Source organism: Rhipicephalus sanguineus, chromosome 1, assembly GCF_013339695.2.
Source record: "Rhipicephalus sanguineus isolate Rsan-2018 chromosome 1, BIME_Rsan_1.4, whole genome shotgun sequence".
In the NCBI taxonomy this organism is placed as follows: domain Eukaryota; kingdom Metazoa; phylum Arthropoda; class Arachnida; order Ixodida; family Ixodidae; genus Rhipicephalus; species Rhipicephalus sanguineus.
The window spans coordinates 61,072,104-61,089,876 of record NC_051176.1 but is presented as its reverse complement, the minus strand read 5'-3'; the positions used below and the strand labels follow the sequence as shown (position 1 = coordinate 61,089,876).

Below are 17,773 nucleotides of genomic sequence, written 5' to 3'. Positions count from 1 at the left end.
TGCGTGGCAGTAATGCAGCTACCACACTTGCACATTACAACGGAGAAGATAAACATATGTTGTAATAAACAGCCACAGTTGCTGAATCATATATGAAAAATCTGTCCACTAAAAGGTTGGAATAGAACCCGATCAAGTTTGCGTTGATAATTTAGCATTTAGAGGAAATCATACAGAGTCCGCTGAGCACAAATCACGTGTTGTCTGGCTGTGTGACGCAGTTACCCCTTTCTCTCTTCTGTGGTTTCATAATTATAGCCGCCATAGTACTATTTAGAATACAAAAGGTGCTGTTTTTCTGGCCCCATTACTGCCTCTATTTTTGTGCACACACTGTTTGATAAAGTGCAGAAAAGGGGAAAGCATTGATGTCAAAATGACATATTCATTTATTGTTTATTTTCTTCCCCATGATATCAAAATTCACTAAAAAATTTTGAGCCCCTCAGTTCCTCTCCTCAATTTTTTGGCTTGCAAGATTACCATGTGAATAACTCTGATGTGGAACATTTGCCCTAGCTATCATAAAATATTGTTTGTTCCTGTACTCTTCCATAACTAAAGGTGTTCTCTGGCTTTTCTCTTTTTCTCTCTCTTTTTACTAGCTGCTCCTAAACACAGTTTTCCTGCTCGAAAAAAATGCTCCAAAAGTAATCTGAGCTGTCCCACCCCTGCGATCAAATCATTACACTCCTCAATAAATCATTTTGGGATTTGTTATTACAATTTCTTCAGCTGTTTGCAAGTCAACAAAATTAACTGCTAGAATTGTGCACTAGGTGAAAGATGTTTCCTGGGTCTGTGTGAGGAAACATTATGAGAACAGCAGGAAAGAGACTTTATCAATGTTTTTGTAGTGCACTAGCACTACGAAATCACGTAATTCAAAATACTAATTTTGAGAGAAGCACCGTTTGTAGCTAACCGTTATGCTTTGCTCTACAATTGTGGTAGCTTTGTGGACATGGCATTGTGCCGCTGAGGAGCAACTGTGGTTTCAATCCTGGGCACATTTCAAGTGCGCGTCACAATTCCCCAGCTGCTGAAAATCAATCCATAGTGCCTTATAATGAGATTGCAGTTTTGGCATGTAAAACCCTAGAATCTTTTGTTGTTTGTTTTTGGGCCTTTCTTCTTTGCTACAGTATCACCTCCAAAATAGATAGAATGAAGTTTCACCCTTTCTCTTGTGCATGCAGCATTCGTCATGATGGAGGATGAAAACGCTGACTTTGTACGTCAGCTAGCTCCGACCATGTGCCACTTGGCAAAGCTGCAAGAACTCACGGTACTCAGCAGCACCACTTTGTCGTGGGAACCACCAAGTGAGGCTCACTGGACACGAGCCATGGTGGACTCCAGTGCAGATATCTATATTGAGACTGATGTGAGTGCCGTATTGAATTTTTTGCACTTGGAAGTCACATGGTTGTAACAATCAGAACTGTCACAATATTTTAAAAGGCCATGACACCAAAATTATCTAGCTCTGTATGACACACTGCATGATAGACCATGTGCATCCCATAGCAAGTTGGAAAATTTGGGCACATTCTGTACATTAGAATATTTGTGTTTAAATTCGTATTTGAATTCTTTTTTCATGTGGCTTAGTCCTTTGTATGTGCTGCACTGCACATTTATCCTAATGCAGTAATCCCTTGTTATAGTGAAGTCGGCGAGACAGCGAAAAAATTCGTTATAATTGGTATTTCGATATAAGGGACCACTCGAGAAAAGCTAAAGCAGTCGAGCTATAATTGCGCCACAACTTCGAGGAAGTCAAAACACAATGTATTCAATGATTGTGAGCTTTGATTGTTTCAAGTGGTTGCTGGGTGCGAGCAACGCCTGTTTCCAACAACACTTTTGCCTGGAGCCTGGCGGAGCCATTTATCACTATAGACCGTGAAAACACACACAAGGCATGCCTGAAGCCCTCTTAATAACACAGTCACTTGGCCTGCAGCACGGAGCCAAAGGCAAGCACCATGAGCACCAAAGTAACTGAACGTGGCGGGCGACACAGAAGCTTCAAAATGTCATTAAAGCATCTCGCTTTCCTCGTGCACGCTGGGGATGGCGATGGTTGCAATGCTGGGCTTGGCTTCGGCTTCACGTTTTGCAGAAGAAAGGCGATCAGATGGTTGCAATGGTGGGCTTGGCTTCAGCTTCACATGTTGCAGAAGAAAGGCGATAAGATGGTTGCAGTGGTGGGCTTGACTTTGGCTTCACATGTTGCAGAAGAAAGGTGATCAGATGGTTGCAATGGTGGGCTTGGCTTTGGCTTCACGTGTTGCAGAAGAAAGGCGATAAGATGGTTGCAATGGTGGGCTTGGCTTCGGCTTCACGTGTTGCAGAAGAAAGGTGATCAGATGGTTGCAATGGTGGGCTTGGCTTTGGCTTCACGTGTTGCAGAAGAAAGGCGATAAGATGGTTGCAATGGTGGGCTTGGCTTCGGCTTCACGTGTTGCAGAAGAAAGGTGATCAGATGGTTGCAATGGTGGGCTTGGCTTCAGCTTCACGTGTTGCAGAAGAAAGGCGATCAGATGGTTGCAATGGTGGGCTTGGCTTTGGCTTCACGTGTTGCAGAAGAAAGGCGATAAGATGGTTGCAATGGTGGGCTTGGCTTCGGCTTCACGTGTTGCAGAAGAAAGGTGATCAGATGGTTGCAATGGTGGGCTTGGCTTCAGCTTCACGTGTTGCAGAAGAAAGGCGATCAGATGGTTGCAATGGTGGGCTTGGCTTTGGCTTCACGTGTTGCAGAAGGAAGGCGATAAGATGGTTGCAGTGGTGGGCTTGACTTTGGCTTCACGTGTTGCAGAAGAAAGGTGATCAGATGGTTGCAATGGTGGGCTTGGCTTTGGCTTCACGTGTTGCAGAAGAAAGGCGATAAGATGGTTGCAATGGTGGGCTTGGCTTCGGTTTCACGTGTTGCAGAAGAAAAGCAATCAGAGTCGTGCAGGAAGTGTGAATCGCGAGGAGCACCCATTGGTGGAAGGCTCTGCTCGGGAGGGCAGCTTTGGATGAACAGTGACGTCGAAACTGGCAGCAAGAAGGCGAGGAGTTGACATGAAGGCGAGCGAGAGCAGTGACTGGCGTCTGAGCAGCTTGCAGACTGGAGAGCGAATGAGAATAAATAAATGCACGGTGGAATTCACTTGTAAAACTGCGAAACAGTGCACAGGGACACCAACTTTTTCTGCTTGTGCAAATGGACAGCGTTCTTGTCCCAGATGATCTCTGTGATGTGAAGGAAAAACATTGTGCTTTGTTTATATCACAATGTCAGCTCAAAGAAACAGGACACAAGAAAGTAACAAAGAAACACACACAGCGCTATACCTGCAACAAATGTTTCATTATCGGGCACCACATCGTTCTTATGCATTTTTTGCACACTGCTGCAACTAACACGTGGAGGAGCATAAACGGTAGTTCATCAGCCATTTTTAAGCTGCTATTCATGCATGTTGAACATATCAGAGAAGGAACAAGAAAATTAAGTCATTTCATACTTCAGCTTATGCACAAGTATTGCAACTTCTTTCTTGAGAGCACAATAAGCTGACTGCTGACACATGCACTACCAGCTCTGTCTATCCATTCAGCTTCTACAATTTTCAGCTTCTACCTAGGTATTTCTACCTAAGATGGTGGCATTTTTAAAAGTGTGGATTGCATTGGTATTTCTCGCAATGCAGAGACAGGAATCCGTCTGGTGGTGTCTTGTTCACTTTCTTGCTATGTTCACACAGCCTGTTTGTGCACCTGCCCGTCCAACCTGTGTAACTCTTTCCGCAACTTAACGAAATCCGGTATACAACGCCCTTGCAGCAATCCACGTATCTGTTAGTGTGTCGTTTTTGACATTTATGTTTCGCCGCTCTATTTGGATTAGTTTTCGACATAGGCTACCTAGTTTGTTTGGCGCCGAAAAAACCATGTGTCTGCTCACTGTGCTATTTTCTTGAGGTTGTGAGAGAAGCAGTGAATGTACGGTACTACAGCGATTTTCTTACGAATAACTTCCTCTCTCTTTGAGGACACGTCTTTACCCACACGTACCTGTTTGAGCATGCTTTCTGCTACGGACACTGGGACATGGCTTGGGTAGCCAGCCTCCTGAAGTCGTGTGGCTTGCAACCTGAAGCTTGCATTCATTAGATCCGGGCATGACTTCTGCAAAGCATTTTTAAAACAAAGTTTTGCCGCTCCCTTTTTTACAAGTTTAGAAAGAGATGAATGAAATGCCAAAAGGGGCTTGTTAGCTTTAGGATGATATGACCAGCATGTGCAATTGTCGGTAAACACGAAGTTAATGTCAAGGAACCATAAGGTTCCTTGACATTAACTATCTTGTTAGCTTCTTCTGTCCTGTTTCTTTGTGCTACCATTGTTATCAAAATATGCCATACCAACAAGCCCGTCTTGCAACTTTAATTGTGCTTTTGTTAATTTTTATTTGTAAGATTCAGAAGAGTACTGGAAAGAATAGCACATAAGAACACAACTTCTTTTGGCGCAACAAAAGTGAGAAAAAATCCATAAAAATTTCCCGACATATTACTATATACACTTGTTGCAGTCTGCTATGGAGCAAATGACAATACAGTAAAAGCTTGTTAATTCGGATTTGACGAGACCAGAAAAAATAAAATGTCCGAATTAACCGAATGCCGAATTATCGAAAGTATGAAGAAAACAATAAACAAATGTCTGTTACATCAATACACTTTCATTTTCTTGATAAATACGTAAATTCTGTACTTATTTTGCATCATCAAGCCACAATTTTTGTCATCCTGCGACTTTGTTCTCCATGCCACCATGGCACCAGACTGCTGCATTTAATTAGCCCAAAATGTGCTCTGAACTCCTGCCTTATTATGTACCACCACCACCATCGCGCACACATGACGATAGTTCTTTTGCAGGTGAAATGGAGGGCAACTGGTAGTTCGTCCATCACGATGTAGCAGACGAGTTTTATGCCAGCATACCGACCACGGCCAAAAGCTTTTAATCTTAAACAGCTTCCGCCATGTTTGAGTTTTGTGACATTGAGCGTGCATTGCATGAAGTTAAAACAAAGCTGCTGAGTGCTGGATCCGCATGTGGACAAAGCTGTAGCAACTGACGAACATAGCACCGCGGACAGCGCCGCCACGTTTCGGATTTCAGCGAATGCCATTTTTTGCCCTTTTGTGTCGCACATTTTCGGCGCTCGGCGAGTTCCGAGGATCGTCCGAATTAACCGAGTTGTGACCAAATGTGACCGAATTAATGAGAGCTTGATGCCATTAAATGATGCATATCCTGGCTGGTACCAGGGAACACGTCCAAATCATCCGATTTTTCGAATTAACGAAGGTCGAATTAACGAGCTTTTACTGTATTACGAGAAAATGGAGGCACAGTTGGTCTAGTGGGCCTTCACTTGACCGTCGTGACATATTTGACCAGGAACTGTGTTTCCATGCAGAACTTTTTGTTGGTCTAGTTGGTGCATGTTAACGGAAGAAATAAGGCGCCAACGAGACAGACACAAGAAGTGACACAGACTAAGCGCTTACTGACAACTGATTCTAGTCATTAGCACCTGTCCGTGTAACTTCTCGTGTTTGTCTCATTGGTGCCTTATTCCTTCCGTTGACTGTGTCTCTGTAATACTAATATGTTGCATGCAACGTCGGTGGCCTCAAGATAGTGTATACCATGACAGTATATATCAGAGGCTCCAGAAGTCATACCTGCATTGTATTTGTTGCCTTTTTATAGACTGCAATGCCAATCTGCTTGCATGCGAAAGTTTTCCGACAGCTGTTGGCATAAATTATATGGTGGTTTTTTCCAAGGCAAATAGTTGTGCCAAATGCGTTTTTACATGAAGCAGCCGGCGAAAAGGAGTTATACTTTCACTACGCTGTTAATTTTTTTGTTGGCAGCAGCGGGACATGTGAGGAGATGCGAATTTTTTCTTAGATGTTATTGCATATTACCGTTTAATACATAGTTATGCTACATTCCTGGTAGATACATATTAACAAGGTATTAAAGGGGTACCGACACAAAATTTCGCGGCCGAGATAGCCTGCTGGATCGATTCCCGTGTACGTGCGTGTACCATCCATAGGTCGGCCAAAAATGTGGAGCTCACTCAGACTCACTCACGAAACATATCTTACCCTTAGGGCTCACTCGGACTCAAACTCACCAAGCTTTTCCTCATCCGAACTCACTCGGACTCAGACTCACTATAATTTTTCTCAACCGGACTCACTCGGACTCAGACTCACCAAAATATATTTCACCTGGACCCACTCAGACTCAGACTCACGGCTCGATCTGAGTCTGAGTGAGTCGACTCATGAGTCCGCTAGCCTATAACTAGCCTTTTTCGACCATAATGTCAATGCTCTTTAACGCCAATATCTCGCATAATCGGTGCGCTACTTAGCGCATTTTGATCTCGTACCTTCAAAGACGAGTTATCTGAGTTTGCAGTTAAATAAGGACATTTTTATTGAAAGAGATGACTCGCACGTGATATGTTTATCAGTAACTTCCCGTGAAAAAGTTTGCGGGGGGGGGGGGGGTCAAGGCACCTCCTCCCTGCTCAACTCATGCCTCTGATCAATAAATATTGAGCTGACGTATGAACGGTAGTGCGTTGAATTATGTGGGAGTATACGTGAGTATAAACGTGAGCCGACATAAGGCTGATAGTGATGCTGAACTTGAGTAGATAAGACCATAGGTCGGCAAAAAATATGGAGCTCACTCAGACTCACTCATGCAATATATTTCGCCCTTAGGGCTCACTCGGACTCACACTCACCAAAATTTTCCTCAACCAAACTCACCCGGACTCAGACTCACCAAAATTTTTCCCAACCGAACTCACTCGGACTCAGACTCACAAAAACTTCACTCACCCGGGCTCACTCAGACTCAGACTCACGTCTCGATATGAGTCTGAGTGAGTCGACTCATGAGTGAGTTTGCCGACCTATGGTACCATCTGCAAAATATCAACAGCGGATAAAGCTTGGAAGGTATTTTATATGAATTTTGAAGTTCGCGAGCGCGATCCAGCATTATAGGCCGCACCTAGTGCATTGACACCCTCGGAGGTGACCCGAGGTGACCCCCCTACTTCCCCTACGTAATCGTTGCAGTTGGTACAAGTTACGATGACGTCGTAGCCGCCATTTCTGCTTTGACGCGCTTCCCGACGAATCGCTCCTCGCCAGCGGGTCAAACCTGAAGTGATTCGCCACGTCAAAAATTCCTTCGATCCCCGCCGCAAGAAAATCGACGCCATCAGACGACGATGAGCCCGACGACGACAGACCACGCGGAAATGCGTCACTGTTCTGTGTGCTCACGTGACTAAGCGTTTCACTCGCTAGGTGGTGATAGTTGCACCCGGCGGCTTGTCGTTTTTGGAGCTCTGTCAAACCGAAACTGAGGCTGTGTTGGTAATGAGGAGCTTGTAATTAATTATCTGCCGTGCGCTGCAGCAAACGATGTGCCGTGTTATGACTAACAGGCCCCCAGCAACACATTGCAGCAAAAAAACGCGGGGCGAAAGTTTTTGTGTCAGGACTCCTTTAATGTATAAGTGTTTTTTAGGTTAAACAAATGTCATATAAAAAGGTGCAATCAGTGCTGATCAAAATGAATTCTTCATTCCGTCATTGATTTAGATAGGTGTTCTTATGCCTTTAACACCAAAAGCTGTGCTGTACTCGACCTGTCAGTTTGCACTAATGGCACGAAGGATGGCTCCTACTCATTCATGCTACAGTTTCCTTTGGTTTAATCACTGTCACCAATCCATACAGATATGTTAATTTTTATTTTCAAGTTTAAACTTTGTGTGATCACGTATCGAAAGACAATTGCTGAAGACTTCAAGGCACATATATAGTCCAATATTGCACACGTGCACTGCCTTATGTTAGGGTTGCCGCCTTTCCCTGGAAAAAGAAAAACCGGCCCTTCGGGAGGGGGGTTTACAAGCGATGAAATTAATGTTGAATAATACATATACGCCATGTTAACTCTTTGGCATTACATGTTATTTAATGTAACATTGCTTTCCTTGAGCGAAATAAACTTAATGTAAATGTTCACAAAAACACAACACTGAGCAAACAAACTAGTCTAATGGCTGGCACATAAATATCCACTTTTGAAGTGAGGTTTCAGTTATCGCTGTGAATGTGCTGCACTGAAAAGGAACTGCACATACATCGTCCATAAAAAGCTCATCCACCAGGCCAGTGACGTTACAGACTCAAATGAATGTTAAAATGTGTACAGTTAATATATGCCACAAAAATATAGGATATTCATATATACATAAACGTGCAATAATATGCTATATTCCAATGATTGCTACAATTGAAAGGAACATAAAAAATGGTTGACTAATCGCGTAAGTGTTTTGGTGATGAACGATAAATATTTCCTGTCATAGTTGTTGAACTGATGCTTATAAAACGCCCCAGAAAATAAAGAACTGCAATATTATGATCAAAAGAGCCAGCCAATGGCGGCCTGTCTTTGGCGTGGACCGGCAACTGGCCCGCTATCTAAAAAAACATGCTGGGCCGGTCTAAAACTGGACAGGTGGCAACCCTACCTTACGTTAGCAAAATAGCAGCATCTGTAAGTCCTACACAGTGGTGCAGCCAATGTAACCAGCGGTTTCCAACATGCTCTAATGAGCCCAGTGTCAAAATGGCTACATCTCGACGCTTGTCACACGCCGATTACGCCGACCCACAATGCATTGTGTGTAGAAGTGGCTGCAAAGAAAGAAGGCACCCATGCCGTTTCTTAGGTGCTCAGAGTCCGTTGTTTAAAGCAATGTGCAGGTGGGCAATTGTTCTGCGCATGCACCAAAGAGAGCAGCTGGTGGCATGCATGGCGCGCGACGCAAACAATGCTTGCCCGCATGCTGAGAACGTTGGACTGTAAACGTGCCTTTACAGGGGCCAACTGTTTCTCAAAACAAGATTTCTTTTGTGATGTTTTTATGTAATGCAGGGCATACGTTTTTTGTAACCACACTTTGCGTGGAACCTCAGGTAATGCAGTGTTTTAGGAAATAACTTGGGGTTCAGTGCTTGCAAGTGAGCCAAACTATAGCAACAAGTCCGACCTCTTCTGGACGCAGAAAGAAGCGGTTCAGATGGCACTGCAGCAGCGCCTTGAGAAGCTCCTCAACAGGCTCAACTCCCTGGAGCGGCGACAGTCACATCCAAGATACAGGTTCCAAAACTCTGCAGCAGAGCAGGCCAGGCACACTGAACAGGTAAGCCCAGGGGAGCAGACCCTTTAATAACCATGTCTTGCACAAATGCCTCTTGCATAAAAATTCTTTGTTTTGTACTTCAACGTGACTGTTGGTGACACAGAAATAATTTAAGTGGAGCCTCCCTAAACAGGAACTGTCCGAGATGCCCATAGCATATGGCAGCCTACATTGTTATTGCAGTAGACTTAAAGACAATTGTCATGTTTACTTCATTATATTCAAACATTGTTATATTTAAGTTTGACCTTGTACGCAAAGTATAATCGCAGACGGATTCTTCTTTTTTGACCATGGAAGGTGCAACGAAAAATATTCGAATGATAGGGCAGTGTGAAAAAAAATTTCAATAACAGAAAATATAAATTTTGCTGAAGCTGAGATACGGCAGCCATGACGTGATGCTGCTACAGGTAAGTCCTCTTCAGAGCAGCCATATGGCACATTACATAAGGCCAAAAGAAACCCAGGTCCAATGCACTGCAGTAATCACCTTAAGTGAATCTATTGAGGCCATTCTGCCACCGTGGCTTGTCATCAAAGCCTTAGATGTTGCCTGGAGTGGTACGACACCGATTCAATATGTTCACCGAACCGAACAACTTGCTCTCCACTCAATGTGATAAACATGCAACATTGAAAACCATCGCACACAACAGAAATAGAGTAGCTTCGGGCTTCAGTCTCAAACTGCATGAAAGCAAGGCAATAACCTGAATTCCGGCAACGTTATTAATGGTGGCATAACATGCACCATGTTCGACGAATCGATCAAGAACCAATACAGTGTCATAAGTTTCGGTTATCTTTATGCATTGCCTCAACAGAAGTGTCGCAAGTCTGTTTTGTCACAGAAAACTCGCATAATTTTATAGAGTTTATAGCGCTGCAGCAGATAACTGCGAGCAGTTGAGAAAAATCAGTCACTACTTAAAACTTAGTGCACTCACCAAAAAAACTGTCATTTTAGTTATAAACACCCTTTAGTTCAAATAGTTCCATATGCTTTCACTCAAAATTTATCCTGTTTTTTAGAGAGTCCAGAATAGCTTCCTTCAATTGAGGGATCGCCACGAGTGAGCTCGATGATATCCCGAAACATCTGGCAATGTCCTTATTGTTGCTGATTGAAATCACTTTCAAGATAACTGAGAGCTCATTGTGTTTATAGTATCAACCCCCGTGTGGCTAGTTATGCGTGTCGTTTGACACACCATGACAGCAGTGACAGCAAATTGGGCTCTGACACACGGCACAGTGGTGCAGAAAAAATTCAGAGCAACACCGGTTGAGTGTAAAATTTGATGTGCTAGGCTGCTCACATGAATGCTCATCGGCAGGGACAAGGAGGAAAACCTCTTGCCTCTCAACTGCTGCCAGAAAAGTCACCGCTCTGATTTGGCGACTGTTAGACACTGCGTGGCGCACGGTTTGTGAAATAAATTTGCAAGAACCGTCAACCATTTGACCTTTGGAACAATCAGAAGTTCATTTGTCACCTCGCTCTTCCTTCACTGCAACTGTGAAACTTCATTATACTGAAATCTCTGTTAGATATGTTTTGTTATAGTGAAGTTATAGAAACTTAAATGTTTCATTATATCAAGAAATTCGTTATATCAAGGTTTACTGTATATACCTGTATGTACTTTATCTTATTAATGTTCCGTTCATAAATTTTGTTCATCTTCTCCTTCAGTCTTACCTGTACCTTGTGTTGCATTGTCACAGTCTTTCCTATTGTGGGTATTGGGTTTAAGTCAAGTCCAAAAGGGTTTTCCAGCTTCACACAAAGTTTTTCGATCGGCTCACCATGTAAGGCCATGCATTAAAAACAAAGACAGACAATTTCCTTCTGCTTCATTTTCTACCAAACTTAGATGAACACCTCAAATATATTCACCAACTAGCTGAGCAGTCAGTCATTATGCTGTAGCGAAATAAGCAATTTGGTGAGTTCGTATAAGTTGACCTAAAATTTTAGACTGTAGCACAAGAAGACAGCACTGGAAAAGAGGCACGTGCACACAATCACTACACTGACAACTGACTTCTTGTTTGAAAAAGTCAAGTTATCAGAAAAATTGAGACTGCACACACATGCAAAGGCCTATATTACATTTATGAGCCCAATAGCTATCAAGCATACTGAAAACACAAGCATAATATAATTGTTGGGGTTTAACATGCCAAAACCACGATATGGTTATGAGGGACTCCATAGTGGAGGGCTCCGGAAATTGCGACCTCCTGGGGTTCTTTAACGTGCACCTAAATTTAAGCACACGGGCCTCTGAAAACACAATTGAGTAAACCAACATCTTTGGAACTGTGCTTGGCATTACCTACCGTCAACATAGGAAACCTCTGAGGGGTGCAACCAAGGAGGTTGAAAAAAAACTTCTGGAGTGGAGGCGGCGAGCCGCCGCTGAAGTTGACGACCGCCATATTGCTCCAGGCAGAAAACGTGTCGGTCGTCGCTTGAGCCCGCGCGGAAGTTCCACAGATGGCGAATTTCTCCGCTCCTTTGGTGACAAGCGAGTGTTGTGGATGTCTCACTTGTTGGACTGCGATCTACTCGATAACCACATTTACAATTTGTCGAAGATTACCAAGCTGTACATAAAAAAACGCCGGGCCTGCGCGCAGCACAGTCACAGCGAAAGCTGGAAGAGCGGCCTTTCTAGAGCCCGTTCTAAACTCTCTTGGGGAAACTAATACAAGTACACTTTCAAGGTACCCACTACGTCGCAAATCATAATTTTTGTGAAGTACGGAAGCAATCACTATGCCATTATTCGTCTTTCTGCGGATAAGCGAGGTGCCGCTACACATCTGTAAGGCATTATGTGAACTTTGTTGATGCTGCCTGTGGTTCCTGGATGAAGAATTATGGCTGAGCCTTTTGTAATCGATTTGAAGCAATTAACGATCCGGTCACTCGTTGCGCAATTAGCATTAGGTGACGCCTGGTCGTTATTTTTACTCTTCTGACACGCTATATTACACATTTAACGCAATTCCTTGCCCGACATGACGCCTGTAAGGATGTTTTTGCAAAGGAGTTCCAGTCACTAGCGTGGCTCTGTGGTAGAATACTCGACTGCCATGGAGAGCACCCGGGTTCAAATCCCATATGAGCCTGTTTATTTTTATTTATTTCATTTTTCTTATTTCGCACGATAGTAGTTACGGACACCGGCGGCGGCAGCGGACAACCATCCCACAGCCGTTGTGATTTGATAAAAGCTTTCGCTGTAAAATCAGGCTTCACCACATTTCAAAAGAAATCAACCGGAAAAAAATTCGGCAGATCCCACGCGTTGTGGGAATCTGTTTTATGCGAAGCAGTCAGCGAGTACTACTGCTATGCTGTATTTTATGGCTTTGAGCCAAGCGTTACGAGGTGGATCAACGTGTTTTTGTAAGTGTAGTAGCTGTGTGCACATCGTGGGCTTACCAGGCACGTCGACAACACTGGCGTTTAAAGGGTAACTTTGAGGTGCAACGTAACGTCAGCCCTCACGTTAGAACACACACGTCAGTATTGTCGAAACTAAGTGCACATTATGGTGCAACCATGTGGATATCATACCTAACTTTCGTTAATGTATTCCTCTGGGTCAAGCAATGCTTCAATATAGCGTGCTGAAACATAGGAATACAAAAGTAATGTTTATTACACTACTATAAAAGCGGAGCCAACACTGGAACCGCAGACGTTAATCTGATATGACGCCTGCATCGTAGGAGTACATACGTACTGTGCATTGCTTTCTTGCAAAATTAGATAGCCAGCACCACAACCACACTTGACGTTGCACCGACATTACGCCTGCATAGGCTGTTTTTCCGAACCAGTCTATATACCCGACGTACCTTTGTGGTAGAATACTTGATTGCCACGCAGAATGCTTGGGTTAGATTCCTGCTGTGATCTTAATATTTAGTCTTTCCATTCGTCGGGTCAACGCTGCCGATGTCGGTTTTTCTTAACGCTCTCGCATTTAAAGTACCAATGTCTGTTCTCGCGGTTCCTGGGTAGATATAAACTGTCAATCACATGTGGCGCATACCCGTACACCACGGCCAGTGGTAAACGGCTATGTGCCACACGTGTCTGGAGGAAAGGGTTTGACGACCTACGCGACAGAATTTTCCCGTTATTCATGTCATGATACGACAGCCATATCCGTTCAATCCTCTTACCCTCCCATGCCGATTTCGGTCTGCACCAAGTAAAGGAGGCGATCATGAGAGCACCTCGGCGTAGGTGGCTAGGCAGATAGATTCGTAGATAAAAACGCTGAATGTGCCAAAGGTTCGCTAAGAAATGCCTCGCATTTAAAACTCCCAGAGCGGAGTAAGAACACGGCTGACAATTAAGGACTGTTATTTTAAAAAAAAATTATAGACGAGTGTAAACAAGAGCTGCAGCAAGCTAGTCAATTAATCTGCTTTCGTATCTCTTCTTTTGCTGTGTTTACTTTTTAAGGGTGCGTGTTTCATATGGTTAGTTTCGTGATGGTCTGCATTATGCGTAAACCAGAGCAGCAGCAAACTGGTCAACTAGTTTGCTTTTGTATCTTTTCTTTTGCTGTGTTTAGTTTTTAAGGACGTGTGTTTCATACGGTTAGTTTCGTGATTGTGTGCATTATGATGCATTTTGAAGTTATTTTGGATTCGTTGCCTTATCGATTCACGTATAAACCACATTGTATATTCTTCTTTTTTCTTTTGAAATTGTGTAAAAGCCGGGGGTGAATAAAATTTTATGTACCACTTATTAACTCCTCCATGTGCTTCATTTCGGGAATGCTGGAAGCGAATTCTACGTGTTATCAGGCACGCTTCAGCCCATGTATTATGGTGGAAAAAACTGCCTTCTTCAATCCTGCAGGACAACAAAAAAATTCGGCCAAATAAGTGACACTAACTATCCAGTTCTCACGCTGAAACGCCCCCGCGGAAGCCCACAATTACGCTGTCCGCGCTCAAGCTGCGCTGCCTCTTGCCCGGAGCAAAATGGCTGCCAACCGGTTTCCCAGGCTTCACCCGCTCGCGTGGGCGCGTATAGGGGACCTCCACTCCAGAAGTTTTTTTTAAACCTCCTTGGGTGCAACACTCCTGTCTCCTGCTGTCAGCCAGCCTCAGCCACAATGTCACGACCAGCTATTACCGCTGGATACATGATAATAGATTCCACATACACAGCACTGGCCTTACAGCACGCATAAAATACACATATGCACATCAACAATTGTGCCTTAAGGGCAAGTCTTTATCACAAATAGTAAAAAAAAATGATGTAAATTGTGAATGTTGCAACCGTATGTGTGTGTGTGTGTGTGTGCCTCTTGTTTTCTTGTGCTTTGTTTTTTTTTTACGTTACAGTTAAAAATGGTCATTGTACCATATTTACTTGCATAATGATTGCATTTTTAACTTGGAAAATTGATGCAGACTTGGGAATGTGATCGTTACATGGGCTTAAATTTTCAGGAGAAGAATTTTGAGTACAAACAGTTCAAACAAGTTGCAGGTCAGTATTCGATGACTACCATGAGCATAACCAAGGAATCTAGTTAAATAAGGTTAAATAATGAACGCGCACCTTCTTTACGCATTGCGTGACTTCATCAGGGCAAAGGCCAACACATACACAATTCCTCCCGTGTTTTTGAGCATTGTTCTTTGCTTTATTTTAGCCTTTTTTTTTTCTTTCCAGATTGCCAACATGAAGAAAGAAATCGCAACGCTGCAGGGATCTTAACATTCCGCAGGTGCAGTTGTTATCCCCAAAGGCAAAGGACGGCACAAGGTGGACAGTTCTTACGGATAAATGTGACTCCTGTGGTTTTGTTGACTTTCTCCATGAACATAAGTGTTTCTTTGTGATTTTCTTTTTTTTTTTTGTGTGCAACAACGATATGATCTCATGAGGTTTTTAAGTATGGTCAGTCTTCTGCAAAGAACAAGCTTTGACTGAAGAGTTCAACATAGTTACTGTGTGACTCATTTACTGCATAGACCACTTATAAGTCGCCGGAGTCGCGAATATCCGCACTTTAAGCGGTACCGCACTATAACCAAAACAACATTTTCAAAAGCTGCACGTGTGCATAAAATGATGAACAGGCAGCCGCGCGATTCTTACAATCGGGGCATGTGACTTAGGTCTAAATTTGCATCCACTTAAGTTTGCAAATTTTGAAAGGTAAAGACTGGAACAAACTGCGCTGGACACGGGACAGTGAAAGAACGACAGGTCTGTCGTTTTTTCAGCGTCCCGTGTCCTGCGCTGTTAATCCCCGTCTTAATCATGTGCCAACGAGCCCAGTTAGGTGCACTCCTGAAAGGTTAACGTCTGTGCAACCGTGCTGCCGACATAACGAACACAGGAAAAAAAAAATTTGCAGTGGCTTAGCTCAGCCATGCCAGGATATACGTAGCGTTAGCAAAGGTTCAGCTGATTATTCTTAGCTTTCCAGATTGTCTATGATTATTAGCCTTCTTCTGTTCATTCTTCGTAAGCTGACCCGCCAATTGCCAGGCAACTACTTTGGGATCCGATGAGATAAGCTTCTCAGCTTTTCTGCGCCGTTGAGCAGCATTTGCGCTCTCCTTCTCCATGGCGTTACCCACCTGCAAACGTCAGTCAGAGGCGCTATCAAGCGGCTCCAGCGCAGTGTCAGACGGCGACTGCACAGCGAAGGCGAATAGCTGCGCGCGCGCCGGCGCCAGTGTGTCTGCCATGGCTACGTCACTCCTCTCGAATGTGCAGACCAGCAGCGGCGAGCCGCGTGCGGCGGTGGCGGAGTGTTCGCGCGCCGGCGCCAATGTGTCTGCCGCGGCTACGACGCCACTCCTCCCGAACGCGCAGACCAGCAGCGGCTAGAGCGACTAGACCAGTAGCGGCTAGCAGCGGCGAGTCGCGCGCGGCGGTGGTGGAGAGCGTGTGAGATGCCGACTCCGGTGAGCCAGCTGTGCTGATCCTCGCGCATGCGCAGCACAGCTCATGAGGATCCACGCGAAAATCGGCTCCGGCTAGGCAAGTGTATACCTGACGCTACAAAAGAAGAAAAAAAAAGCGCCGTAGCAGAATGTTGCCGACTAACTTTCCGGGTACCCTCGTTTACGCGGACTTCACGGTAGCACGCTGCGCAGAAACTATAAACTTTTTCACAGACGGCTCCCTGGGCGCCGCATAGTCCTCTCTGGGCTGCGCTAAATAGGCGCGACCCCCCAGAAGTGCACTGCCGAGGCTGGGACGTCAGCCTTTGTACTCCCCCGCGCAGCCCAGCAAGGCGGCGTTTTTTCTTTCCTGTGAAAAGATCTATAAGTCGAACGGCAACTGAAATTCCGCACATTTTTGATTTTCTGGGTGCGTGCGCAATGTCGAAAACGGTGGCGACCGCGAACTGCCACTCGAATGTTGCACTGCACGCGCTCCTTTTAGTTAAAGATGTAAGTCACCCCTTCCAAATGCGACAACTGCAAAACGTTTCGTTGACTCGGCACCACGGTGAGCTCGGCACTGAACCAGCTTTGGTCGTCCGCGGTCACTACCGATGAGGCAGCTAGCGCTCGTTAGGCTTAGCGTGCGGTTACAACCAGCGTTTACGTTGCAACTTTGCATGTCGTTGCGTAAAGATAACACGGAGATCGGGCAAAGAAGAGATCGCATTCACGAGCTAAACCAAGAGCAGCACGCGTGAAACGAAGTTTCGGTTCGCGGTCGGGAGAACAGCCGCGTCAACTATCCGAAAGTCAGCCAAGCTTGCAAGTCGGCCTGCTGGTGACAAAGGCGAAAGCTCGATCGCGTCTTAAAGCATTGTCTGACAGTGATGCCACTCCTGCACCTACTGCGCCATCCTGGTAATATCGACGGATATTGCGCCAAACTGCGCCAGAGTATCGGGTTTGGGGGCGTCTATCACCGGCAGTCGCACCGCCGGCGCGCCAAAGCATGTGCAGCTTGATCTTGGGGCCGCCATAGTCACAACGACGGACCAAGAATTATTCCGCTGAATAAACAGCGCTCGCGCCTGCGTGCCGAGTAAGCCACGATACCATGCACAGTGCTGACGCAGCTTCTGTTGTCTGGGCCAACAATCGGTAGCGAGAAAGTGTGGCGGCGATTCATCGTCGGACGTCGTCTGTTCCAGAAACGCTGCTGATAAGCGTCGCACGGCACGTAATTGAAGCAATGTTCAGTAATAACTACACGCGTGCCGCTAAAATGTCTGTCACTTCTGTTTCTGGACATCGCGGAATGAAATCTGGGAATGCTAGCAATAGGTATATGGAACAACATCAAATTTTCCGTGCTTCGCGTCCATGGAAGAGCACGTGAACCAGGCCCGTAGCCAGGAGGGAGGGGCCTAGCACCCCCCTCCCCCCCCCCCCCCGAAATTTAGGTCAAGTAGGTGTTTTTACCAAACA

The 17,773-nt window shown here is 44.9% G+C and overlaps 1 protein-coding gene across 1 annotated transcript in view; it reads left to right on the top strand.

The window, feature by feature from the left end:
• Positions 1-17,005, top strand: part of LOC119392086 (valine--tRNA ligase, mitochondrial) — a gene marked incomplete in the record, with an annotated part of 121,744 nt that extends 104,739 nt beyond the window's left edge. The window contains 3 exon segments of the mRNA XM_049416425.1: positions 1,200-1,387; positions 9,191-9,328; positions 15,057-17,005. Of these exon segments, the coding sequence (XP_049272382.1) occupies positions 1,200-1,387; positions 9,191-9,328; positions 15,057-15,101 (371 nt within the window).
• Between the last annotated feature and the right edge of the window lie 768 nt (positions 17,006-17,773).